Consider the following 27096-nt stretch of genomic DNA (forward strand, 5'->3'; position numbering starts at 1 on the left):
GCTGCAAGGTGAAAGTGCTAACCACTACACCACTGTGCAGCCCCTGTATCTATAGAAATATATATATAAATATAAGTAAATGTACAATATAAAAAAATGAAAATGTTAAAAAGATGCACAAAAATACATTAAAAAAATACATAAAATAATAGAAATGTGCTGGCAGCTCATTACCTGAACTTTGTCCTGTTTCTAAAATACATAATTTGCTGTTAATTCATGATTTACCAACTGTAAATACAAAAAAAAAATTCTTGTAGTTTAGCATTAAAAAGGTAACTTTTCTATTAGTTGCTGATGTACATACAGTGATAATAACTCTTCAAACAAATCATCTCTGCTTTGTTTTTATTAACTTACACATCCTTCAAATTTTTCTAAAAATACAGAGCAAAAATAAAAGGGAAATGTGTTTTCTGGATCTCTAATTTGTTCTAAGTTTGCTCATTCATTGCGCTCTCTCTTAACATTACAATTTAGAAACAATGACATGACAACACTTGATATTAATGCAATAACAAAAAGTTAATAAATGGAAACACACCTGTGCATCATGACCAATGGACAGTTTCTTATAAAACTAATATAACTGTAAATATACACATTTCTTAGGATGTACTGCACAAAATCTAAAAATCCCTAAATAGTTTATCACCCCGAGAGGAGGGTAAACATTTAGTACAAATGTGGAGTGGATGTGTGATGGAAAGAACACATGGGAGACGTTTGTTTGGCGAGTCAAATGCGTCACTAATTCAGGGCGTGTTCTTCACTCCGGGGTCTTTATAGTTCTGTGATCTCTGCTGCTGAACACACAAAGCATCAGTGCAGCCACCTGTTACACAACAAACCAACCTGAAGAAGTCTCATCTCTAAAAATGCAGGCTGAGGAGTACAATCGCAGAGGTAATCATAGGATCCTCTTCACTATGCTCACCCAGTTTGACTCTGTTAGTGTTATATTTCACTGCATTGCGTGTCTCTAATTATTACTGTGTCCATCACTGCTCAGGTAAGGAGCTGGTTGACTACATCACACAGTATCTGAAATCCATCAGGGAGAGGAGGGTCATTCCAGATGTGAAGCCAGGCTACATGAAGGAGCTTCTTCCAGACGCTGCGCCTACAGAGCCGGAGGACTGGGAGAACATCTTCAACGACATCGAGAAAGTCATCATGCCTGGAGTAAACTGCTACTTCTACAGCAACTTCTGCTTTAAATTCAGCTGGCTTGCTCGAATCCACTGAAATCATAATGAAATGTAAGTTCATAAATGTGTTTTCTTATGTTTTTGTGCAGGTGGTTCACTGGCAGAGTCCCCACATGCACGCCTACTACCCCAGTCTGACTTCATGGCCCTCAATGCTAGGAGACATGCTGGCCGATGCTATTAACTGTGTGGGGTTCACCTGGGTAAGAGGGCAATACAGACCACAGCTTTCTGTCAATTCAAATTCAACTTCAGATTCAACATTAAATTTTAATTCCAAATCAACCTTTCATTCCAATTCCAGTCCAAACTCAGATTTATTAGTCCCACTTGGAGCAATTCATTTAAAGTAGCTGGGTCAATATACAGTATAATTGTGGGACTTTTTGTATCATTGTTGACAGGTATCATAGTTGACATTTTTGCTGTTTTCAGGCCTAAAATCAACATGGCCACCTATAACCAAACACCACATGGCATTTTTACAGAAAGATTCTTCTAAATACTATATACACAATTGAGTTATTTCTAAAGATATTGTAGTAAACCTGTTGACTACTTTATATTAAATAACTCAGAAAGCCTTGGAGTCTGGCCAGTCTTTTCTTCAGGAGGAAATGACATCATGTGGAGCAGGTCATGTGATCTGGAATTAACACACTTCCTTGAGAGGTGATTTTGTAATGGGTAACTTAGTTGAAAGTGATTTCTCAGACACAGATACAATTAGTTATTTTCCTTATAAAATTTGATGTATTGCCAAAAAAGAAAAATCTGTCATGATTATCTCAACTTAATAAAAAGAACACAATCAAAACTATTTCTGAATCAGCTCATTTTATTATTGTTTAGCTAATTAGAAGGTGGTTGTTATTAAATTTGGACGGTTATTTAAGTTGACATTTTAGCGATATCCAGTCATTTTTTATGAATAACTGATTGTTTCCATCATAAATAATGATGGAATTTGTAAAGACGGGATCATAATGAACATAAAAACATTAGTTTTTTTTACTTTTAATAAAAATGTATGCAAGATATATCCCATGGACTTCAAAAGTCCCTCAATTATATATTGACCCAGCTAACTGTAGGTTACACAACACACAACAAAGTATGCACACCCACACATTATGCACACAAGTACATCTACATACATATGATAAATAAAATGTAATGTTGCACTGCTGCTTTTAACGTATCTAAAAGATGAACAGCAGGAGGAATGAATGATTTGAAGTATCGGTTAGTTTAGGACATAACAAGGAAAAGCCTGAATACTTGCTGCTTTCTTAAGGTTTTGTTGGTTGCAGAAAGAATTCAGGCCTCTTTGTTTCACTCCAGTGGTTTTAGAACAGATTCAGACGAGTTCAGGCTCTTTCTGTCTTTCACTCAAAGGAGACTCTCCATTAAAACTTATAATGAATACTACTGAGGATCTTTCTATAATATAACCTAAAAACAGCAGCTACCATCTTGATTATTTATACTGTGAACAGGCCTCCAGCCCGGCATGTACAGAACTGGAAATGAACGTGATGGACTGGTTGTGTAAAGCTCTGGGGCTGCCCTCCTTCTTCCTGCATCACCATCCTGACAGCAGAGGTGGAGGAATACTGCAGGTTTGCAACACCTCCATCTGTTTAACCTTAACCCAGCAGTAGTCTCTGTGTTGACTGGAGCTCATCATGTTTTCTTCTACCTGCTTCATCTGTCAGAGCACAGTCAGTGAGAGCACACTAGTTGCTCTGCTGGCAGCCAGGAAAGACAAAATCCTGCAGCTGCGGACTGAACTCGACCAGGACATGGACGATTCAGTCCTGAATTCCAGACTGGTGGCCTACGCTTCAGATCAGGTCGGTACTGTCACTTCTTGTTTCAATCAAGCTGACGAAATAAGCTGAGAAGCTGATTTAGTGTGCTCTTATAGGCCCATTCCTCAGTGGAGAAGGCAGGTCTGATCTCTCTGGTGAAGATCCGGTTTCTGCCCACTGATGAGCGTTTGTCTCTGAGAGGAGACACTTTGAAACAAGCCATACAGGAGGACAGGAGGAGAGGACTGGTCCCTTTTATGGTACGTATTCTACAGTGAATGATGAGCGGACATCACAGGGCAACGGGGTGCCTCTGTGATGAATTATGTTTTTTTTTTTTTAGTTTTTGTTGGTGTGAAGGAAAATTTACTCACTGGTCCCTCACTGCTCTTACTTTATGACATCCTAAATGCCAGGATGTCTGCTAATTGCAGTCCCTCCAATTTACTCTACAGGATGTCACCCTTGACCCATGTTTCTCCTAAACTGAGGATGTAAACATGTTTGTGCTCTCTGTCCCTAATATGACCCTGAGACAGACAGACGCTTGCTAGAGAAAACATAGAAGTTAAAGACAACTGTTTGTAAGGAAAACAAAGTTATGTTATTGTCCAGATGGCGCTTCTCAACAGACAAACCTGTCACCATATTTGGATTGTAACCTAAACAAGGCATGCCTTCCAACTGTATATGTAGCCAAGGCCAGAGAGACTCCTCAGGACTGATGCTCACGTCACTGTGTTACTTGCTGTATCATTTCTCCTGATATCAGTAAACCTTATTCTCAACATAAGCCATCTGAGTCTCCAGAGTGTCTCTGAGTTTGCCTCCTGATTCATCTCTCAACATCGCAGAATTCCCTAACAGTTGGCTCTATTTGGCAGGTTAGTAGAGCGTAAGACAGGAAAGTAGGGATAACAATGGGGAGAGACCTGCAGCAAAGGGCTGTGAGCTGGAATCGAAACCAAGTCGCTGTATTGGGGACTACAGCCCCTGATCATGGGTCACCTGCTCAACCAGTTGAGCTATCTGGGTGCCCTGTTTTTTATGTTTTAGCTGGAATTACATCCTGAATAGTTTGTTCTACAGCGCTGCCAAATATTTCTAAAGCCATAAAATACTATTAGTATCTGTCAAGGAACACAGAGTGCTGCAACTTATCAGGAACAATCGGTAACTTTTTTTTTTTTTTCAAAGTTGCTATGGCCTTGAGAAAACAGAAATGTATGTAGTAGCTTCTCGATGTTGCGGTCAAGTACCATTAGTATCTGAGATGTGAAATTCAGCTGCCGAATGTTGTTCTTTTCAGTGCAGGAGATTCAAATTCAAAATGCTTTTTTTTTTGTGCAAATTTTTGGCTGCAGCTGACCCTCAAAGCTGTTCTTGATTGCAACTTTACCATTTAAACAGCCATGTGTAGCCAAAAACTTAGTCAAATGTTGTACCTCTACTTTGTATTTTGAGTATTTTAAATCCATGTATGTTAAATGTATGCTATTTATGCCTCTATATGGACATAACTTCCAGTAATTTTACAAAAAACACCCTCTCACCTAAAAAATTACAACATATACAGCCTATTAATAAACTGCTGTATTAACAACATTTTTTAGCTTGTTTCATAAAAGCGGTGTCTTTTTGGAACCCACATTTCACATGTATATTCCTCACCTAAACCACTCAGAAGAAAAAATATCAAATGTTTTCCAAAAAACTGAGATTATAGAAAAACATTAAAATGTAGCAGAACTTTGTGCATCAGTATGTGAATGGGCAGAAACGTCAAAAACTACATGATTCACACAGCAAAATATAAGGAAAGACTGAAGAAAGAAAGAAAATTCTGGTTTAAAAGCGATGGAAATATGCAGAAAAATACAGACATTAAAAGCCACGTCTCATCTAGGATTTTGCCTCTTTTTCAGCTCTGTTCGACTTTGGGAACGACGGGAGTTTGTGCCTTCGACAAGCTGTCTGAACTCGGACCAGTCTGTGTGTTTTCACATTTTACTTCCAAATATGTCTTTTTTTTTTTTTTTTTTAAACACTTTCTGTAAAATCAGACATTCTGCTGTTCCACTGATACACATTAGGAGAAGTTAGAATGACTGCAGCTTAAATTTAAACCTTTCTGCAGGTGAAGAAGAAGGACTCTGGCTCCATGTTGATGCTGCGTACGCCGGATCAGCCTACTTCTGTCCAGAGCTCCGCTTGTCCCTACAGGGCATCGAGTTTGCAGATTCTTTTGTTTTTAACCCTTCAAAGTGGATGATGGTCCACTTTGACTGCACAGCGTTCTGGTTAGTCGGGAAATCAAGACCTTATCGGACTTCTTCTGCATCATTATCTATGAAAACAGATCTAGAATTGAAAATGTAAACTGTTAATATGGTGATCCTTATTAATAATACTTTGGTTTAATTGTGTTTTCTCAGGGTAAAAGATAAATATAAGCTCCAGCAGACCTTCAGTGTTGATCCTGTTTATCTCAGACATGAAAACTCCCAGGCTGCCACTGATTTCATGGTATCATATCATTATGTTTTTCCCTAAATCAGAGGTTTAACTGTCCCAGTGGCTCATTTCTTCCATTAACCATGAACTGTTTCTGTCGCTCAGCACTGGCAAATTCCCCTCAGCCGACGTTTCCGTTCCCTTAAACTCTGGTTCGTCATGCGCTCCTTTGGACTGAAAAACCTCCAGGCTCATATCAGACATGTGAGTAGGATTTAGTTGGTCTTCTTGCAAATCAATGCAGGACTCAATGCCACTTCTGATTTTTTTGTTTGTCTGTTTTTAGGGGATTGAAATGGCAAAGCTCTTGGAGTCCTACATTAAAAGTGACCCAAATTTTGAGGTTCCTGCTGAGAGGCACCTCGGCCTGGTGGTCTTCTGTCTGAAAGTAGGCAGCATGAATCTGAACTACACAGTGACCTATAAAATGGTTGTGTAGAATGATTGTTTTATCTTTGTTAAGCAACTCATATTTCACTGGCTAATCATTATAGAGAAATACATCTCAGTCACACCTTGTTCAAAGGTGAGTTACCTCAGTAAGGTCAACTGGTTTTATGAAGCAGAGGTAAACGGCAGAGCGACGTGTCTGAACATTAGAGAATATCAGAGTTCCAGAGTTGAAACTTTGGCCTGAGTTCATTGGAAATTTGGGCTTTTTGGTTCTTCAACACTTATTAACCCTCGTGTTGTCCTGTGGGTTTTGAATTGAAAAAATATATTTTCACAGTGAAAACTTACACATTTTCAACATTTTTGGGAAATTTTTCAACATTTTTTGGTGGAGAAAAAAGAAATGTTAAAAAAAAAAGTCTCTTTAACAACATTCAGACAAAAGGCAACCAAAATCCAGCGAATTTCGCAGGATTTTGGTTGATTTTTATGTGAATGTTCTTAAGAAAATATTAGAAGTTTTACTGATATATATGGAATCACTTTAGATATTTTTAGGATTTTTTGGGAAAATTTTTATTCATTTTTTGAAAATGTTTACAAGAATTTTCTTGCCAAATTTGGGGGATTTTTTCCCTAAAACTTTTAATGAAAGCTTTCAAGGAATTATTGGAATTTTCTTCCTGAAGGTTTTGTAAATTTTCAGAAATTTGTGGAATTTTTTTGCTGAATTTTTGGATTTTTTTCAAACAAGGAAACAATATTTTTTGGTGCCCATAAATGAAGACATCAGGAGGGTTAATATTCAATTTCATTTTCTTATTCTAGGCAGGAAATGCTTTGACCCAGGAGCTGCTGAGGAGACTGACCCGGTCCGGCACCATGTACCTCATCCCTGCCGACATTCACACCAAACGCATCATTCGATTCACGGTGACCTCCCAGTTCACCAGTGCAGAGGACATCCTCAAGGACTGGAGCATCATCTCCAAAACAGCTTCTGCTCTTCTAGATGAGACGCAGGCTCTGAATAACGCTGACCAGCCTAAATCAGGGGAAGATGAAGTGATAGGAGCCGAAGAGAACCAAAACCCAGATTCAGACACCAGGTCTGATGAGAAAGAGGATGCTGCTGCCAGACTGGACAAAGCTCAAGTGGAGCTGTGGATTGACAAGGCTTGGAATCGCTCCAGGAGGCCGATGCGCTCTCTCAGCTGCAACAGCGAGCCTCTGCCTTACAGCCACATCGGCCCGCTGTCTGACTTTGAAACAAGGCCTAACCTCAAAGATGCTGCAGGTGGTCTCCCCACGCCATCGACCGCAGGATCTGGGCCTATGTTTAAGATTACAGAGATGCCTTCGAATCTTCTGGGCAAACAGGTGCTGAAGAAGCTGACAAAGTTCTACAGCGTGCCCAGTTTCTGCAACCAGTGGGTGCAGTGCGGTCGGCACCAGCTCTGCTGCCCTCTGAAGGTGTCACAGGGAACTCAGAAACACTTGTCCTCCACCTGCAGGAGAATAAACTGTATGTCTTCTTCTCCTGTAGCTAATGCAGCTCCTCCTCCTACTCCACTGGAAACTGCTACTGCACCGACGCTCCTGCAGTGACCCTGAAAGCAACATTTCACACCCACACAGTGATCTGGTCTCTCCAACTGAAGAGTTATTTTCAATCATGTTTTTAATGAAATTATCTTTTTAAAGAAAAGCATTTCAAACTAAATTACATCCCTTGAAATACACAATGTACCCCACAGAAGCTATGAAATGTGCCGTGTATATAAATGCTATAATGTACAGTTCGTTTATCATTACCGGGCTTCTTGTATCATCTAAAAATTAAATGCACTATTTGAGCTTGACGATCCAATAATAAACACTGAACTCTCTCAGAGCCTGAGTGTTCCCTCTGAAATAGAGTTGAATGTCTCCTGAGTCATGGGTACGTAGCCCTTATTGTCCTCCAGGAAAAATAAAGGATCTTTGATGACAGCGGGGTTAAAACCTTCCTCCGCCAGCTTCACCTTCATCTGCTTAAACGTCCCGGTCACCGCCAGGTCATCCTGCCAGAGTACAATAAATGATCATTTAACGGTTGCAGAGATGTTTTCAGACAAAGATGTCAATTTTTTGTTGTTGCATTCACCTGTATGCGAATGAAACGAGGTCTTGCATAGCTGGGTAGATAGCTTTTGACGTGCTGGTATGTAGCCTTGCAGTCAAAGTCCATGTTTTCTTTCAGCTTCAGAGCTGCCATTCCAATTCTTCCCTCGTGGCCTAATCAATCAGGGTCAAAGTAAAAGGACAACAGCTATATATGAAGGCATAAAGACAGGAAAACACACAAATACATCATTTTCTCTTTAAGGCTGTCTTAATTTTCATGTCATATACTGTATTTACACATGATTACAATGATCATACATGTGAACCCCCATGAGATGCCCATATGTATTGTCCAAAAAGAGAAAAATCTATAAATGGAAGCAAAATTTATTGGACATTAACACTTTATTCAATGAAAAAAAGCGCTAAAAAAGCCTAATATTTAAGCACACTGCATAGTCTGTGTATGAAGACGTAAAAGAGCATTTTAAATTGAAATTACACCAGAAGAATATATAATGTTGGGACAATCTGCCACAGATGACACTGACTGACTTCAAATAATTGCTGATTTTATGTTTCTAACTGAAACTTGGTTCAGGCAAGATAAGAATGCAGCCGTTCTTATTGAGGCAACCTCCAAACTTTAGTTTCCTGAGTGAAGTAAGACTGCATAAGAAGGGAGGGGGAGTTGCCATTTTGATTAAGGACAGTCTTCAGTGCAAAAATACATCCTTTGAAAAGTTTGACTCTTTTGAATACGTTGCTCTTCAGCTCAAATCCTTGCGTTGGACAACAATTGTAAATATCTACAAACCCCCAAAATACAATGCAAAGTTTTTTTGATGAGTTTGCCAAACTACTGTCTGTTGTGTGCATTGATTTTGACTGTGTTGTTTTAGTGGGTGATTTTAGCATTCATGCTGATAATCTTCAATACGGAAATGCTAATCAGCTTCTTCACATTCTGGACAACTTTGGGCTCAGATCCAACACAACAAAGGGAATATACACTTGATGTAATTATTTTCAAAGTTTTTTTTTGTGTTTTTATGATGTTGTAATACATGCATGTCAATGAGGAATTTAAATGAGGAAAAATATATATAATTTACAAACATTCCATATAAGTCGGCATGTATGAATGAAAAATGATTCATGGACATGTGAAAAGTCCAAGAGGTGCTTAAAACAGATATCGTGGTCAGATGTAGACTTTCATCATTATTATATGAGAGATACACATTTTCACTAACATTAAATCTTAAATTATTACCTGGCACCTTCACACCGTAGACATTCGCCTCCTCAATGAAGCCCACAGCGAGCAAATGATCAGACACCTCTGTGGTTGCAACGTTTTCTCCTTTCCATCTGTATTAGATGGTAACAGAGACAACATGTTGCATAAGATGGTTACAGTGTTTGCTCTTGGGTACAGCTTCTTACAACTTTGATACATTTACTTAATCAACAGTCTAAATAAGTGATGAATAATATCAACTACAAAAAAATTAAATACTGACAGCTGGAATCTCACATTATGCTACTTAAATTTTAGGACTTTAACGATCTTAAAAACATTTCAGTGTAGTGGTTTGTCATACATTCTAAATTTAATTCAGTATTGGTGACAAGAAAAAGCTGCTCTCTTGTCCTCAGTTATTCTCATCAACTTTCTAGTATGATTAATAACTTCTGTGCTGATGGAAATAGTCTCTTCCAGGATGACAATGCCTTCACCCATCAGGCCTGAAGGGTTACTGAAGGGTTGGATAAGTGTGAAAATGATGTGAATCAAATGTTACAGCCATTGCAGCAACCATATTCCAACTCAACTGAACACCTAAGGGAGATTTTGGATGAATGTATTTGATCAGCGCCATCACAAAACACAAAACGAGTGAATATCTTTTGGATGAATGCTTTTCTTCATTCCATCAGAGCTCCAGAAACTTGTAAAATTTAAATTAAGCTGCACTGAAGCTGTTCTGGTACATGATGGTCCAATGACTTACTAAGGCACTTTATGTTAACTTTTCCTTTAATATGTCATCCATCTGTATGTCTTATTTACCAGCTGTATTACTTCAAAACCAAATGAAGCTTTTTCTAGCTTTTCTAATTCACCCACAAAGATCACACATTTATCCAGGTCAGTCTCTCCACCCTCACTGCTATCTAACCAACAATAATACAGGCTCCTTGTTTTCGTTATTCACTCATCTAATTAGATTCATTCAACTGGTTTCATCCACAGACCTGAATGTGTCTCCGATGCGGTCTTGAAAGTAGACAAATCCCTCATCATCTATCCTCAGGAGGTCGCCGCTGTTGAAGTAAAGGTCTCCCGTCTCAAACACATTTTTCAGCTTCTTCTTCTCTGTCTGTTGCTTGTTCTTGGCGTAGCCGCTGAAGGGAGTCGTCCTCGAAATCTTTCCCACCAACAAACCAGTCTCTCCTGTGAGTTAAAGCAACAGGTGACATGTTTCAGCCTAAAGGTCAAGCAGGGGAGTTTTATTGTGAAGGAGACGGGCTCACCTGTTGGGACTTTAATACAAAATCCTTTGGAGTCTCTGACCGGCTCTTCTTTCTCCGTGTCGTATCTTATGAGAGCGTACGAGACAAATCTCTGAAAGAGAGTTCAAGAAATTTGTCATATTAGGAATCTTGGTTTGCACGTTTAAAATCTAAATTTGTGTAAATGTTAGACAACAGAATACAGCCAAACCAGTAAGTTCAAGGTAGGGATGGACTGATTATCGGCCTGACCAGTTATTGTGGCCGATATTTGGCATTTTTCAGATCCTCAGTATGTTATTTTTATTGACCAGTTATCCATGAATTAAATGTGCTGCTTCAGGTCCTCTCTGTCTGTTGTCACTCTGAGGTCTCAGAAATGTCTCTCAAACAGAGACCATAAAAACTGAGCAAGAAATAGAAGCTGTTGCCACAAACTAGGAGATTAGGTACTCTTACAGCAGCTAAAGCTATGCTATGCTATGTTATGCTATCTATCTATCAGTATACAATTTGAAAAAAAAAAAAAAACTAAAAAAAATTACATATATAAATGAGCAAAAGAAATATAATAAAACAAAGTAATAAATTATGTGTAAATATATATATGCACATATATAATGTACTTTTTGTTTAAAAAATAAAAATGTAAAACAATTCTATATATATATTTATATATACATACATACATGTATCTAATTAAATTTTTACATTTTATTTTTAAAACAAAAAATACATTTTAATATACATATATAATTTCTTTGTTTTCTTTTGCCTATTTTTTCATATATATATATATATATATATATATACATATACATATACATATATATATATACACACACACACATATATTAACAATTTCTTTTTTTACAACAAACAAAAATATATATTTGGATTTTTTATATATATATGTGTGTGTGTGTGTGTGTGTGTGTGTGTGTGTGTGTGTGTGTGTGTGTGTGTGTGTGTGTGTGTGTGTGTGTGTGTGTGTGTGTGTGTGTGTGTGTGTGTGTGTGTTCCAAAACACGGTTATCAGCCTTTCTTGAGTACCAATAACTGACATGGGTCGATTTCTAGATAATGGTATCACAGGTTATTTTGCAGGAAAAAAACAGAACAAACTAACAGCATGCATCCTCTTCTTACTTTATGGAAAAAATTCTCTCGGCCAATAGCTCCGACTTTGCCGATGTAGTTGACAAAGCCGACGTTTCCTTCAGTGGCTCCGTAGCACTCACAGATGTGAATGTCTCCAAATCGCTGCAGGAAGTCGGCCCATGTGTCGGCCCTGATCCCGTTCCCCAGAGCCAGCCGGACTTTATGATCCCTCTCATTGTCTTTCTGAAGGACAAAGGGTCAGAAACATGTTTTCGTTCTAAAGTCAATGTTTCTGACCATGCAAATTTCACATAAAAGGTTTTCTAGATGCTACTAAACTTGCTTGTGTCATTTTTCTGCTGTTTACCTTTGGTGAGTTGCAGAGGTAGCGCATAATCTCTCCTATGTACTGAATAACAGTCACGTTGTACTTTCTGCAGTCATTCCAGAAGTTGGACGCAGAGAATTTACGCCTTAAAACAACAGTGATGCCTAAAGGAGACACATATTTCAGCTGGCACACCGTCTCGAGCTCAGCAGGTGTCGTAAACTGAACTTTAGGACTTTGAAATACAAACAATAAAAATCAGAGCCAAACTGCCTGTTACTTGAGGTCATACACCTGTTGGCTTAACCTTTAGTAAACTTTGAGTTATCATAAAGATGTAGGGTACAAATGTGGATGTGTGGTTTCATTTGCGGGCAGTGTTTCATGAGCTACCTCTCTCTATGGCTCCACAGAGGCCCATCAGGAAACCAGCAGAGTGGTACAGAGGCAGGTAGATGTAGATGACATCGTCTGAATGAATGCCGGACATCGACTGGAGATAAGACGCCATCAGCATCCTCTCATGGTTGAGCACAGCAGCTTTGGGAAGCCCTGAAAGATAACAATGCCATTAGAAACAGAAGTAGTATAGTTTTATTGTCCTACTTCTGTCGCTCAAGGTCTCGAAGCTAGAAATATAAACTCAGATTAGAGGTCGAGGTCAGATATGCAAGGTAGGAGCTTTGCATATCTTTGCATTTGCCTTTGTCACCTTTTAATGCTCAGAAATGACAAATACAGCATTTACAAAGCACTTCATGGGGCATCTATTCATTGTTAAGGAAAATAGGATCAAGAAAACTTCAGCTTCTTCAACTTCTTCAGCTGTTAAAGTGAAAGAAGTTCAGGCATTGATAACACGCATGCTGGTATCTGTTCACATGACTCAGAACATCAATAAGAGGGTAATTTACTTTAGAAATGCATGGCAAAAATAGCAGAAATTCCCCCAAATATCTTCAGACAAAGTCTTATTGGCTGCCCTGTAGGTACACCTGTCAGGCTACCTGTGGTTCCTGAGGTGTAGATGTACAGTGCAGGGCTCTTGAGGTTAAGGTTGGCCCTCAGCTGAGGCGACACTGGCTCATCTGAGGCCTGCTGGATTTTATCAGAGAAGCTTTCGATGCCCTCCACATCGCACTTGTCACTGAGGATGAGCACCTGAATGCCCTGCTGCTTCAAGGTGGGCAACACCTCCTCCACGGCCCCTCGCAGGTCTGCAGAAAGAAGCAAAGCAGAGCCGGTGAGGCCTTCCTGGAGGTCAATGCAGTGGCAATAAAAAGGGATTATAATGCCAAGAGTAGTGGTGATTCATAGGTGATGGAGCCAATGAGTTTATTGCAGATCAGACAATAACTAACAAGGTCACAGAAATGACAAACCAGGCATGAGGTGCTTTGGAAAGTGTCTTTCTTGCAGTTTGCACATATTTTCAACCACAAATGCAACAGATAGGATGGTTTATTCATGTAAAGCATTGTACATTGTACTAAAAAGATTACATTTTACACAATCTCAAATATTATCATCATGGCTGCATTAGACAGACACAAACAAATACAAATTATATTTTTTTGTTTATAAGAAAAATTAACAAAACTAAATTCTACCAAAATGACTCAATACTCCAAATTTCTTATTTTTATGGAACCAATCAATTTTTAGTTTTTAATGGCTTTTTCAGGATTTGTTTAGTGTTATGGCTGTGATTAGACTAAAAGAAATTGCACTTGAAGACCTATGAGTGATTCTTAATGCAATATACATGCAAATATATGGCTTTTGGTTACTGTAAACTGAATGAATGAAGTATCTCTTCTCGACAGATAGCAGTGACCCCCACAGAACAGATTCAACGTAGGAAACGCATTTAATGAGAAACTGTGAAAGAATAAGTTCATTTCATTCCTGCACAAGACTCCAGTGTGCTGAACAAGTGTCAATTAAAGGTTAATTTCAAATAATTGCTGGTTTATGAGGCACAATTATTGACTTACAGGGTTGTAGGTCTGCAAAACCTCATGCAACTCCATGCAAATGGACAAAGCCATGCAGAAAATATGAAATTCTTTGCACAAACACGTGCAGGACAACTCCAGCTCACCTGCTCCAGCGATCAGGACTTTGGCGTCGCAGCAGGAGAAGCAGTGCAGCAGAGACTTGGATCGGATGTTGTAGTTGAGCAGAGATGCCGTGCATCCCAGTTTGGCCAGTCCGAGCCACATCCACACGAACAGGGGCTCGTTTCCCAGGAACAGAGCCGCCGTGTCCCCCTGCTTCAGCTGCACATGCGCGGACAGAGCTCTGGCCACTTTGTTGCTCTCCCTGTCGGCCTGGCTGTAAGTGTAGGAACTGTCCTCGAAAACAATGAAATTCTTGTGCGGATGTTTCTTCACGGCGTCCAAGAAATCGTCCAAAATACTGCGAAAGTTTTTGCCGCTTTTGCTCAGACGGATTCCGACTTTGATCGCAGCGATTGCGTAACTTATGTCTTTCAGAATGTAGGGATTTCTCCAGTAGTAGAGCAATAACGGCAAAAGCGCCAAAGCGGTGTAAAGAATATATGAAAGCATGTTGATGAGACGCAGCTGCGGCTGTCAGAGAACTGCTGGAAGAATCGAGCTTCAGCAGGAGTTTTCAAAAGTTCCGTTTACGCCTCCTGAACTTTGAACGCATCACTGCTCCCCGTGCGTAAAAAGGAATAACATGTTTTCTTGGTTGCAATTAGAGCGACCAGTTTTTTGCTCTGCCTGTCTTCAAATTTGAGAGGAATTTTCTAAAAAAAAAAAGTCTGGTGCTACCCTCACTGATCAGCGGTGAGAGATGTAAAAATGTTTCAGTGTTTTTAAGTGGAAAAAGTACTCAGATGTCAGTAAAAGTACCAGTTCCACACGGCAGAGGTAATCTATTACTACTGAAAGTCATTTTACTTAAGTAAAGGTACAAAAGTAATTGCCATCAAAAAGACTTCAAAGTAGCCAAAGTTGAAGTGCCCATTATGCAGAATTCCATATTTCAGATTGAAGTACATTCCTAGATTAGAAATGTTAATGAATGGGTTCAAAGCTTTAACCTTGAGACTGGTGCAGCTTGTTATTTCCTCTCTAGAATAAATAGAATTCCATCTCCATCTAAGATCTTCCATTGTAATTTATTTGCCAGTTATACTTTGCATTATTAAACAAAATCTGTGACCAGTGGACAATAAAGTAGAAGTATTGTAGTGGCTATGTCCTGTATTTAGCCCTACTGGTTGTGGATAGTGGTATTCGAGAGTTTAGACGTGCACTCAACTAAAAATAAACAAACGGATTCTTAAGAGTCAAAATAATCCCAGTCATTTATTATCGACCTTTACCCTTAACTTAAACTTGGTCATAAATAAATAAATACTCCACCGTGTTCCTTGATGGAGTGATTATTTTCTATATTGTAGAAAAGAAAATGCCAAGAGTGTGCAAAGCTGTCATCAAAGCAAAAGGAGGCTACTTTGTGAATGTAAAATATAAAACATATTCTGATTAGTTTAACACTTTTTTTTTGTTTGGAACAAAAATGACCCCAAAGAGATGCAAAACAACCACAAACCAAGGAAAAACGAAAACAAAGACTGCAAAGAGATGCAAAATGACTACTAGTAAAAAAAATGAGCAAAAATAGACAAAACAACTGCAAAGAGATGCAAAATGGCCTCAAAGACACAAAAACAACAACAGAAAAAGATGCAACATGACCACAAACATCAAACAAACCGCCACAAAGACACCCCAAAAAGACGGGGGGATTTTTTTAAAGACACACTCTTACGAAAATCTTTTTTTTGTTTTTTGTTTACCTTGTTAACACGTCCCTGTTCAGACATCTAGGATTTAATACATAACCGACCCAAGGAACCAGTCCAGATTTCTGTCACAATATTCTCCTTCAGAATCAGTTTCCGGTACATTCCGGCAAACATCTGCACATTATGGAGGAATCAACTGACATTACGCAAGTATCTTGTACTTGTCTTATCTGGAACAATCTAACAGCCTAAACTGTTAACAGCGGTGTAAAGAAGCAAACACACAGGCATAGATTAGGCCTCAAACTAGATTTATTTAAGAAAATAAATCAACTTAGAGGCATTTGTTCACACGTGGCTGAATAGGAGGCCGTCCAATCAGATTCGAGGTCTTCACTCTGTAGGTTGTTCGGTGAGACTCTTGGACCTCCATCAGCAATAATTTCCAAGACATTTATTTTAAAAATGATGTCCTCGATTAGTAAATCCCGTTACAAGAATATCAGGGTCTGCTTATTTCATCCCGGATTTTAAAATTATAAAGCTCAAGCGACTGGCTGAGCGGGTGTCGGTGTATACAACAGAGTTTGTTGCCATAATATGGGCTCTACAGTGGGTGGAGGAGGTCAAGCTGAGGAGGGTAGTCGTATGCTCAGACTCAGCTTCAGTCCTAATGACTTTGAGAGATAACAAGCTAGGGGCCCGACCAGACTTCGTGGTGGAGCTCCTCACTCTGTTGTATAGAATTGAGCAGGCTGGAGGCATGATAGGGTTTTTGTGGGTGGCCGCCCATATTGGGGTAGAGGGTAATGAGATGGCAGATATGGCGGCTAAAAGGGCATTAAGGAGAGATGTTGAATTGACTGTGGGCATCGGGATATCTGAATGTCGCTCCATTATCAGGGATGTCATTACAACTCAGTGGCAGAAGCAGTGGGAGAATGGTGAAAAAGGACAGCATTACTTCTCAATACAAAATAGTGTAATGGCAGACCAGTGCTACCTTGGACATGAGCGAAAACACTCTGTGTTAATGACAAGACTAAGACTTGGACACTGTGGACTGGCATGGGATTTAGCTAAAATCGGCAAACATAAGGACGGATTATGTGGAGCCTGCGGGAAACAGCAAACTGTGAAACATCTGCTTATGGAGTGCAGCCTGTTTGAGGAACAAAGAACACCGTTATATGCCAAGATGTCACATGAGGGAATGGAATCAATCACAATGAGGAGTCTCCTTAATCCCAGAGAGAACCAGGCAAGGACGGTGAACGCAGTCCTTCACTTTATCAACTCCACAGGATTACATCTTTGGAAGTAGGAATGATCTGAATTCTGCATTCTCTCCCTGACCTGCGAGAGGCAGCAATGTGCCGCAAGGCATCCAGCCTGCCGGAAATTCATAAGAGGAAGAAGAAGAAGTGAATCCGGTTATTGAAATAGGAACAAACATACGCCGGAACCATGTTTACGACACACAGGGGATCAGGGGAATGTTGAGGCTGCGACACACAGGGATGTAAATATCATTCAAAGCTGCCGCGGATTGTAAACACTTCAGTTGTTTGAGTATTTTATGTCTGTAAATACAAAACACTAGCGTATCGAACATAATGCACTTCTAACGGCTTTCATGAATTTCCGGTTACACGTCACTGACACTTCGTTTAAAATGGTAAGTTAACGGTCAGATGTGACCTAATTGTGATTAAAACAGTGAGGTTAAGGTTCTGTGTTGTCAGTAGTCCTGAATATCTGCTGAGTCTCTGAAGTTAAACTGGAGAAAACAGTAAATTTACTCTCTAACGTTAACGTTGTTTAATGACTGATTCACATGTTGTAGTACAGTGGTTCTCAACTGGTCTGGGCCTGGGACCCACCATAAAACTGAAATGACAAGTCGTGACCCAAACAATATTTCTCCAAAAATCAACAATTTATTGATTGAGCGTTCGAAGACAAAACTTTTAAACCTGAACTCAAGTACTTCACAACAACTCAAAATCAAGCAGCAATACTAATTCAAGTACTGAGGACTTTGAAACAAGTAGAACAATAGCCTCAAGTAGTTCTCAGGATACATAAAAGTGCATTTTTTTTCTACAAAAAAAGTGCAATTCAACAAAACCAGTAGCTTCTCATAATACTGCACAAGTCTGCAACATTGCTGTTGTAGCTGGAGAAACTATGTATAGAAATATGTGCAAAAGAGTCCAAAACATGAAAACTGATGAAGTGCATTCAACAAATTATTAAAGTGAAGAAATGCTTAATGTTCTGAACAATCTCAAAATGTAAACACAATAAAACATTTTTCAAAGGGCTTAACTATATTTGAAAGCCAATATTTGGGGAAAAATAGTGTGCAATATTGAAAGAAAAGTGTGTTTTTAAGCACTTACAAATAAACAAAAGTCACAAGTCACAATAAAAGTACTGCAGAACTACATGAAGTTCTAATGGCTTAGCTGAGGATGCTTTTTGGCCTTTACAAGAGTCTCAAAATCTGGCTGTATGCATGATAAAGCAACTCTGAGGTCATGCTCAATGTTCAGTTTATTTCGGTATTTTGTTTTCAGCTGAACAAGAGCTGAGAAGCCACATTCACAGAGGTATGTGGTGCTGAATGGTAGGAGGATTTTTACAGCTCGACTAGCAATGGAGGGATACTCTCTCATCACATCGTTGCACCAGAACTGGGAAAGGCTTACCTCTGTGAATTTCTTTCTGAGAGTGCGGTCACATGATAGCTCCACCAGCTGACATTCATCGCTGCTAGGCAACGTGATGCTTTCCATGTTTATTCCAAACGGGTCGCGCACCCAGTCGTCCTCGGGTTGTTTATCGGGAAAGTAGTCGCTAAACCGCTCGAAAAGTTTATTCATGCTTCATGCTTTCACTTGCCAGTACCTCACAACACAAAATACACTGAGGCTTTTGGACTCCTTTGTCTTCGATGTAGGAAAATCCATATTTAATGTACTCGCTGTCGTACTTGCGTTTAGCCATGCTGCTGTTGCTATGAAAACATGCAGTTTCTTCTACAGTAATACGAGTGTCCTCACCGGTCGCTGCTGACACGACGACCCCCTGCGGGTGCGGAGGGGAACTACAATGACTCGCCACAAAATTGGATTATCTTTATTTTTCTCTCTTTTTAGGAAAAGGCTCGCGACCCACCAAAAACGGCCCCGCGACCCACTTTTGGGTCGCGACCCACCAGTTGAGAAACACTGTTGTAGTACATCTTAGTGCAGATTAGAAAAATAACCTCCCAGAATCTGACCAAAGTAATGACGAACACTACAGTTATTACTTTTAAATTACAGCACAGATAAGCTGGATAATAAAAATAATAAAATCCTCTCCTCTAAAGCTAAAGCGACTACAGGCCTTTCTTTCTTTCAGTGCTTGATAAACTATACATGACAGAGGAAATCCTTCCAGGGATACTTTAAAATGAACCTCTGCTGTTGATGCTTAATTAAATGTTCATCAGTGATTAATCTTTAGTGTGAAAATTTTACTTTGCCCCTGTATTTTTTTTTTTAAAACTGTAGGTTGTTAAAGACATTAAAGGATGGTTTTCTTAGGTAAATGAATTTAAGGTTTAATTGACTAGAATCTTTCAGTCAATGTTGTGTTTCTTTCAGTTTGAAATACCTCGATTTAATTAATACAGCTCAGTCAGTTACATTTTATATTATTAAGAATTCTTATTCAGTTTAACACTAGATGACGTATCAGTTCATTGAGTATTTCAGAGCCAGTTTTTTTCTTTTCAATTGTCTGTATTTAAAGTGATATTATTAAAATATAATTGCAATGAAACAGCAGCAAAATAAGAAATGACCAAATATACAAAGGAAGTGCAGATATTTTAATATTTAAAAAAAGATCTATCAGTTAGAACATGGTTAAAGTGCAGCTTAAGTTAAGTTAAGTTAGCAAAACTATGGACAAGTACCTTCAAATTTACCTTGCAGAAACGCACACTTTTACCAAAATAAATATTATAGCTGCTATTTTCTTAAAAGGCTGCTGACCTCTAGAAAATGTAAGTCTAGAAAATGCAACCAACTTTGTGTGTCTGCCCTTTTGTGATAAACAGGTGGTTTGCAGTGCAGTTCTATGACTGAAAACAGCTGCTGCCAGAAAGAGTCTGCTGAGAGCAGTGAGAGTTTGCTTAAATGGCGAAATAATTGGCTGGAAAATCAAAATGACAGAAGCTGAAATGTTGGAGCTAAAAAGTCAGGTTATAATTTTTTGGGATTTTGTTAAAGCAACACCTTTCACATTTTATCATTCTATCTTTTGTATTATTTCTAAACCACAGTGCAGTAAGACAAATAAAATGGAAAAAAATATCTGTGCTGTTATGTTAATTTACGTAGTTCTCATAAATTGAGATATGATTCAAGTAAAGAACTACTTGTGTTCTGCTATGAAAAGGAAGCACAAAGCCCTGCATTAGTCACTGCTTTTTTTAATTAACACTGATGTCATTTCTCACTTCTTAGGTGGTGGTTCAAGGCATACCAGAGGTCGCCCGAGCAGTTATTCACATTGACGAACAGAGTGGCAAGAACAAGTACAAACTTCTGGTGGAGGGCGACAATCTGAGAGCTGTCATGGCAACTCACGGAGTGAATGGGAGTAGGACCACATCAAACAACACATACGAGGTAAGAGTCAGTGGAGAGTTAAAGCCAGTCGTGCTTTAGGTTGCTGTCTGTCTAAGCAGTATGCTAACCTGGATGTTTTCACTTTTTCATAAAGCTTTTGCAAAATAATTTCTGGTTTTGTGTTGCAGTTTTTTTCACTGCACTGCACAGAAATCTAAAATAGTTTACTTACATTGCTAACGAAGCACTGCTAACTGTGCAATAAACATGTTGCATTTCTAAAAAATTTTTGGAAAGCTTTTAGTGTGAAGCAGGATCGTTTCAGTTTGCATGTGATCACATACAAATGATGATTGTACAAACAGGAGCACAGGAGTGAGACTAAGCACTAACAAAGCAGACATTCTGGTTGAAGCTACAAAAGAACAGAGAGCTAAACGGCCCTTAATGCTGACACACTGTCCCTCTGTAGTAGGTTGGATTTTTTTAATCCAGTTTAAGGTGTGATAAGTTGTGTTCAACTGTTACTTATTTCCCTTGAACGAAAGAGGTTTTCAAAAACTGGGATAGTCTTAAAATGAGAGGTATTTTCCAACATTGGTCTGCAGGATTACATGAAGGTGATTTATAGCAGGACAGTTGTATTGAGTCAGGAGTCTGCAGAATACAGATCTGCATTCTACAACACCAAACACCTTTACCAGTTGTAGAATGACCACTATTGTTCTGCAGAGGTTTCTGTTTGGCTCTATTTGGCCTGGTTTATGGTCTCTCAGGAGTATCTAGTCCCTTAGACTGTCCCAGCTTGAAGCCCAGTGCAGGTTACTTACTGTCGAAGGAAGAAAATGATTTTAATGTTTGTGGGTGGAAGCTGATAGCTTGATTTACATTAGGTAAAGGCGAATGTGTATGTGATGATGATTTCACATCTCTCCTATAAAAAATAGTAATTAATCTTGAACTTAGGTCAAGTCGTTATTTATACAGCACCTTTAAGATAATGGCTGTTGAGCCAAAGTGCCAGAGAAGTTAGATGGCAGATTAAGACCCTACATCATAAGAGAAAATACCATGTGATTGATTTATTTGTGGATCCAGCCTCAAGACTAATGTCAGAATGTTTTTTCTTCTTTACAAGCTGCTCTGTGTCTTTGTTCAGGTTGAGAGGACTTTGGGTATTGAGGCTGCAAGATCCACCATCATCAATGAGATTCAGTACACCATGGTCAACCACGGAATGAGCATCGACCGGCGTCACGTCATGCTTCTTGCTGATCTTATGCCCTATAAGGTATGAAACATTGCTCTCTCTCCCTGTGTGCGTTCATGAGTGTGTGTGTGTGTGTGTGTGTGTGTGCGCGCACACACTCACTACCGGTCAAAAGTTTTAGAACACCTAAATGTTTCCAGTTCTGTATTGGAAAGTATGCATGTTCATGTCTCATTGTACTCTGAAATGAAAGCATAGAACACATAAACAAATGATGTTCAAAAAAACCTGTTTAGAAACCAAAATGTATTCTAAACTCATCAAAGTAGCTGCCTTTGCCAGATACAATAGCTGAACACACTCGTGGCATTCTTTCCACAATAGAAATCAAATATTCTTCAGAAAGTTCTTCCCAACCCTGTTGCAGAAGTTCCCATAAATGTGTGGCACTTGTAGGTTGTTTTACTTTCACTCTTCTGTCCAATTCATCCCAAACCAGCTCCATGGGGTTGAAGTCTGGAGACTGTGCTGACACTCCATGTTTTCAAGCTCATCGTCTGGTTCTTTGTTCCTAAAGTAGTTCTGGCAGAGCGTGGACTGATGTTCTGGGTCATTATCTTGCTGTAGGATAAACCCCTGACCAGAGGGTTCTGCATGGTGCTGCAGAATGCTGTGGTAGCTGTTTAGGTTAGGGATGTGGAAAACAGATCCTTTAATAATGACTGGACTGAAAAGTAGGCATTTATCATGCCAACCTTCCGAAATGCGTCACCTGTATGCCTCATTTGCAACGAAACTGTTGCTGTTGCAAAGAATATAATCTGCGCCGTCACCACAACACTAAACATACAAATTTCAAGGATTCATATCCTGAGCAGTCAGAGGCCCGTCAGAGAAAAAATGGCCACATTGAAATCTTGCCTGCACCCGTGCAAATGGCATTATTACTCGAACTTTAACTGATCAAGAGAGAGTAAGGTGTGCATCTCTGCAGGCTGCCCTGGGTGCTTTGCAAACATAACCGGCCTTTCACGGAAAGTGAGCTTTTAAAGGAGAGCATGGTCACCGTTTCTGGAGGAACGGTGCCCCCCGACAAATCCATGGACAGAGTTATTGCTATCTGTCAAACAAATGCCTCTCTCTGCTTCAGCTGCTGCACGTCGTGTCCACGTCTTGGGCAGAGCATGTCCAGGCCAGCTGTCATTGACGGGTAGATCAAGGAAGCCAAGATACTTTCACTGGCTTATTGGATTGGTCCACTGACAACACGGATATTTGCACAGTTGTGCGTTTTTGTCAGATACTTTGATGGCAAAGATTTCGAGAGGAGCTCGCGGGCATTGCTTCCGCTGGAGGACCACACCAAAAATTCTCCACAAACGTATGTGAAAATGATGCCGTTGGACCGAGCGCGTTCCATTCAGAGCGAGCCTGGCTGAAATCCAGGCTGCTCTCCATGGTGCGGAAAGCCTGAGCGCATTCTGGGTGTCTTGTCCCGAGGAATGATGGCACATTGAAGACGCGGGCATGCTATGTTTTTTTTTTTTTGGGGGGGGTGGGGCCCTCACCATGTTGGGTTTCAACCTAGGGCCTGCGATGCTGCGTTCTCCAAGATGAACTCGATAAAAAACACACGAGAGGAACCGACTGTCAAACCAGTCTTTGGAGGACTGTTTGCGCATAAGTCTGACAGCGGCCAAGCCTGATGTGAAAAAGTTGGTGTCAGAGGGGAAATGTAACTTCAGCCATTAAGCAGTGTGAGGAGCCCATTTCAGCCTTGTGATTTGAAATCGCTATAGCCCACTTAACGTTTTATTTGATGTGCGAACATTATTTGTGACCTGTTTTGTTCTGGTACCAGGTTAGTATTTATTTACCATGCTATTTTAAGTTATGCCAGTTGGTTTTTCCTCCTTTTTTTGTCCTGAGAAGTCTACTAGTTTGAAGCTTGTTGTTGAGACTTTGAAATAAAAACCAAATGTTAAGTAAGGGCATGAGGAAAAGTTATGTTAAAAAAAAAAGAACTGTGTGAAACAATAAATGTTAAACAGTGCAGCGAGTCTGTCCTCATTTCGGAATGTAGCCTAAATAGAGTCATAAATGGTGGGGATTACTGATAGTTAAGAGTCTCAGTTATTGTTGTTTTCAGTTGCTTTAATAGTGTGGACCGCATGATATTTTCTCTTTGATCCTCACAATTTTGGAATCCAGTCGGGGGCCGGATTGGACGGTTCGGCGGGCCGGATTCGGCCCGCGGGCCGCCAGCTGATGATCACTGCTCTATATAGTTAGCCTCCTATTACTTTGTGGGTCAGTTTGACTCCATTCAATCTTTAAAGTCTCTAAATAAATGATTGAACGTTTTTTTTTTTTTTTTTTGCTTCATATTTAATGACGTTTCTTAATTTGATGAGGACGACTGGTAAACATAAAATGAACATGAGGATATGTTTTTCAATGTCCTGTACACATATTATACGCATCGGTGTCCTTTGTTTTAGCTGTATAAAACGGCTAGTCAACATTTTACACACATTTGTGTTTGGTTATTTTGGATGATATTGAGGTCGGCCACAATATGCACTTCTACAATCTTCCAAATGCTTCAAGGCCCTGCTGTAACACCCGTATGGCTCAACGTGTTACGCGGGTGACGTATGGACAGAGCTGGCCCCCCGACGCAGCGACTCAGGTTCGATTCCCGCTCGCGGCCCTTTGCTGCATGTCTTCCCCCAACTCTTCTCCTGTTTCCTGTCTCCATCTCACTGTGCCTAAATAAAGCCGATAAAAGGCCAAAAAAATAGCGTAAAAAAAAAAAGATTTGAATTTACTTTTGTAAATTTTACTTTGTTGTTAGTAAGTTGCTGCCACTTACAGCAGTGTTGACAGGCTTTTTTGAGAAAATGCAGTCATAGTCTGTTCATCACACCCGTGTTTAATTTGAATAAAGGATAAAAGAAGCACTGTAATGTTTTGTATTTCTTTTTCCCATTTTACGCTCTGAACATAATGAACCATGATCTCAAAGCTGAGTGTGTGTGCCCAACAGTGATTTTTGTGTACTGCTACACCCTTACCTCTTCCTGTGTAATTCAGTAGCATTTGCCATTTATTGTCCTCTTGCACTGCTGTGACTGACACTTGGCTTTTCAGTGACTGCTATAGCTCTTAATTTTCTATGCTGGAATGAACGAAACACGTGTCTTTGTCCCAAAAAACATTCATGCATGTTGGTTCTTGTGGATGATTATCTCCACATTCTTCAGGAAAACCTCAAATCATCAGCCAGAAGGATCTTGGATGGAGTTAAGTGTTCCAACAAGACAATGACCAAAAACATGGTAAAGGAATGGTTAAATCAGGCAAGAATTAAGGTTTAGACTGGTTTTAACTCCTGACTTTAACCCCATTGAGAACCTGTGGACTGTGCTGAAGAAACAAGTCTGTGTGAGTCAACAAATTTAGTTGGACTGCACCGATTCTGTCAAGATGGGTGGTCAAGGACACAGCCAGAAACTTGGAGATGGCTACTGAAAGCATCTAGTTGAGGTGAAAATGACCAAGGGATGTTTAACCAAATATTACCATTGCTGTTTGCACATTCTTTTTGAAGCAGTGGATTTTGTCATATTTCCAAAGTACCTGTCATCGATGAAAAAACAACATGCATGATTGTTTTTTGTGACAGAGTGTGTTTTAATGATTCCATGACAATAAATTCAGAGTTACGGGAGTCACTGGAAACTCAGGACCACCATGACATACGTGTTCTTTGCAAGTCTATGTAAATCTTTGTTCACAAATGTAGTTTGTATTCATGGTGCAATGCAATGCATAGCCCTGAGAGCTATGAGTGTTGCTGAAGAAGAACTGGTATCTGTCTGTACATATACAGCGAGACTTAATGAAGAGTGTCTGCAGTGGGTGGGCGGCTGACTTCCACCAAAGATAGGCAGAGTCGTGAAAACTCAGCAGTGTAGGCCGGTGGGGTGGCGATTAACGGCAGCTCTGAAGTTACCGAGATGGCAATCATGCAATGAAGTAGATAAAAAAGAGGAGAATGGAGCTGCTGTTTGTACAGATTGGTGGTCAGAAGCAGTGTGAATATGTTTTTAAATCCAGAAAAAGGGGGTTAAAAAAAATCTTCTTCTGCATTTTTATCATCAACTTTGAATAGAACGTCTGATGAGTAATCAGTAATGTATTCTACATCTATTTAATAGATGTATTTTTGTATATTTTAATATAATGTATTTTCCTTTCACTGTGTGAGAATGACTGAGCTGAGCCAGAAAACAGTCCTTGAAGGAGGGCTGAAAAACAAAAGCAAGAAATTCTCTTGAAATGGAATTGCAGATGGAATGACCTGCTTAGCCTGCTGGAACTGGTTATGTGGAGGGAAATGAATGGATGGATGAATGTGTCAGCATTGAAGAACGGTCTATGTGCACCTATTGCTATTCTGCTGTGGGTGGAAATACGTCCCGGTTTCTTTGTATGTCTTTACCCCAGTCAGTCAAAATCATATTAGGCATGCATCAATGGAGTTCCTGCAAAATCACCTCTGAGGGAATTTGTTTTGGTGGAACATTTGTGCATATAGAAGTGAGCACCTTCATTAAAATGGCTAATTCACTGAAAGAACCAAGTGGACCTGCCTGCCATTTTCAGCACAGTGACTAGCACTGTGATTGTTGCTTTTTCCAAAGTAAATGGGAAAACAGTAACGCTTGAATAGCAAAAGGGGAAAAGAATATTACATGAAATGCTGCTGGAAATGGCAGGCACCTACCTGCAACAGCACATTTGGTGAGTCAGACTAAAAATGTGTTAAGAACATGTCCAATGTTCAGGATTCTTTTTTTTTTTTTTTAAGGCTTTTTGCTGTCTAAAACGGGGAGGAAGTAGCTCAAGGAATTCAGATTTGTTAATGAAGAGTTATTGGAGTCTTAATTCATTCTGTTTTGTTAATGAAATGAGTAAGAAACCACATTTTCAGAGATTTGAGAACTGATAGGACTGATTATAGAGTTGAATCTGTGAAATCAAGTCTTTCAATACTCAGCCTTGTTTTATCATCCTGTTTAATAAAGCTTTAACTCTGTTGTTTTTAGACTTCCATAGTAAATGACTCCTTAAGTGTTTCACCTTTTTCTCCTGCTGTTTTGTTTTCTTTTTTGCATTTAGCCACACTTTAATCTGTAATTAAAACTTTCTACTGTGTCTCTCTGCTTCCTGAATCTTCCACCTGCCTGCAGTCTGATTGCAGCAATGAGAATCAGCTGCCGTAATTGACTCACACCAGTCACCTGTTTGCAATTCCACCTCCCAGCATATAAGCCAGCTCTGTCATTCACTCTCTGCTCCACCATGAGCTCTGATGGCCTGCATCAACTCTGACCACCAGAGCTTCTTGGACACGATGCTGCCCTTGTACCCCTGCCGGTTCCTGTTTGGGTTTCCTACCTACCCCTTCAGCTGAGTTTC

The 27096-nt window shown here is 39.6% G+C and overlaps 3 protein-coding genes across 3 annotated transcripts; 2 read left to right on the top strand and 1 right to left on the bottom strand.

Moving 5' to 3' along the window:
* Positions 1–830: 830 nt before the first annotated feature.
* On the top strand, positions 831–7821 carry hdc (histidine decarboxylase). The gene is made up of 12 exons (XM_023283968.3): positions 831–906; positions 1013–1185; positions 1301–1414; positions 2711–2833; positions 2930–3067; positions 3142–3285; positions 4951–5017; positions 5163–5325; positions 5461–5551; positions 5645–5743; positions 5826–5927; positions 6761–7821. Exons 1-12 carry the CDS (start codon positions 879–881, stop codon positions 7538–7540), a joined length of 2022 nt encoding a protein of 673 aa, XP_023139736.1. The 5' UTR covers positions 831–878; the 3' UTR covers positions 7541–7821.
* On the bottom strand, positions 7574–14627 carry LOC111577621 (long-chain fatty acid transport protein 2-like). Its single transcript, XM_023283973.3, has 10 exons — positions 14092–14627; positions 12995–13204; positions 12381–12539; positions 12027–12151; positions 11708–11902; positions 10580–10670; positions 10301–10499; positions 9315–9412; positions 8079–8209; positions 7574–7995 (listed from the first exon to the last, which is right to left on the bottom strand). Exons 1-10 carry the CDS (start codon positions 14558–14560, stop codon positions 7822–7824), a joined length of 1851 nt encoding a protein of 616 aa, XP_023139741.1. The 5' UTR covers positions 14561–14627; the 3' UTR covers positions 7574–7821.
* A 2630-nt stretch (positions 14628–17257) lies between these two features.
* LOC129349535 (DNA-directed RNA polymerase III subunit RPC1-like) lies at positions 17258–21716 on the top strand. Its single transcript, XM_055013075.1, has 3 exons — positions 17258–17449; positions 20295–20459; positions 21559–21716. The coding sequence occupies exons 1-3, from the start codon at positions 17408–17410 to the stop codon at positions 21694–21696; spliced, it is 345 nt and encodes a 114-aa protein (XP_054869050.1). The 5' UTR covers positions 17258–17407; the 3' UTR covers positions 21697–21716.
* The last annotated feature ends 5380 nt before the right edge of the window (positions 21717–27096 follow it).

Source organism: Amphiprion ocellaris, chromosome 1 (assembly GCF_022539595.1).
Source record: "Amphiprion ocellaris isolate individual 3 ecotype Okinawa chromosome 1, ASM2253959v1, whole genome shotgun sequence".
In the NCBI taxonomy this organism is placed as follows: Eukaryota; Metazoa; Chordata; class Actinopteri; family Pomacentridae; genus Amphiprion; species Amphiprion ocellaris.

Excerpts from the sequence above, each read along its gene's own strand:
- LOC111577621 (XM_023283973.3), bottom strand. The coding sequence starts at position 14,560 with ATGCTTTCATATATTCTTTACACCGCTTTGGCGCTTTTGCCGTTATTG. Across the intron at positions 11,903-12,026 it reads ACCTCTGCAACTCACCAAAG|AAAGACAATGAGAGGGATCA; the intron begins GTAAACAGCAGA and ends TTTGTCCTTCAG. Across the intron at positions 8,210-9,314 it reads CTACGGTGTGAAGGTGCCAG|GCCACGAGGGAAGAATTGGA; the intron begins GTAATAATTTAA and ends CTGATTGATTAG.
- hdc (XM_023283968.3), top strand. The coding sequence starts at position 879 with ATGCAGGCTGAGGAGTACAATCGCAGAG. Across the intron at positions 1,415-2,710 it reads ACTGTGTGGGGTTCACCTGG|GCCTCCAGCCCGGCATGTAC; the intron begins GTAAGAGGGCAA and ends TACTGTGAACAG. Across the intron at positions 3,286-4,950 it reads GAGGACTGGTCCCTTTTATG|CTCTGTTCGACTTTGGGAAC; the intron begins GTACGTATTCTA and ends CCTCTTTTTCAG.
- LOC129349535 (XM_055013075.1), top strand. The coding sequence starts at position 17,408 with ATGAATTTCCGGTTACACGTCACTGACACTTCGTTTAAAATG. Across the intron at positions 17,450-20,294 it reads CTGACACTTCGTTTAAAATG|GTGGTGGTTCAAGGCATACC; the intron begins GTAAGTTAACGG and ends CTCACTTCTTAG. Across the intron at positions 20,460-21,558 it reads CATCAAACAACACATACGAG|GTTGAGAGGACTTTGGGTAT; the intron begins GTAAGAGTCAGT and ends GTCTTTGTTCAG.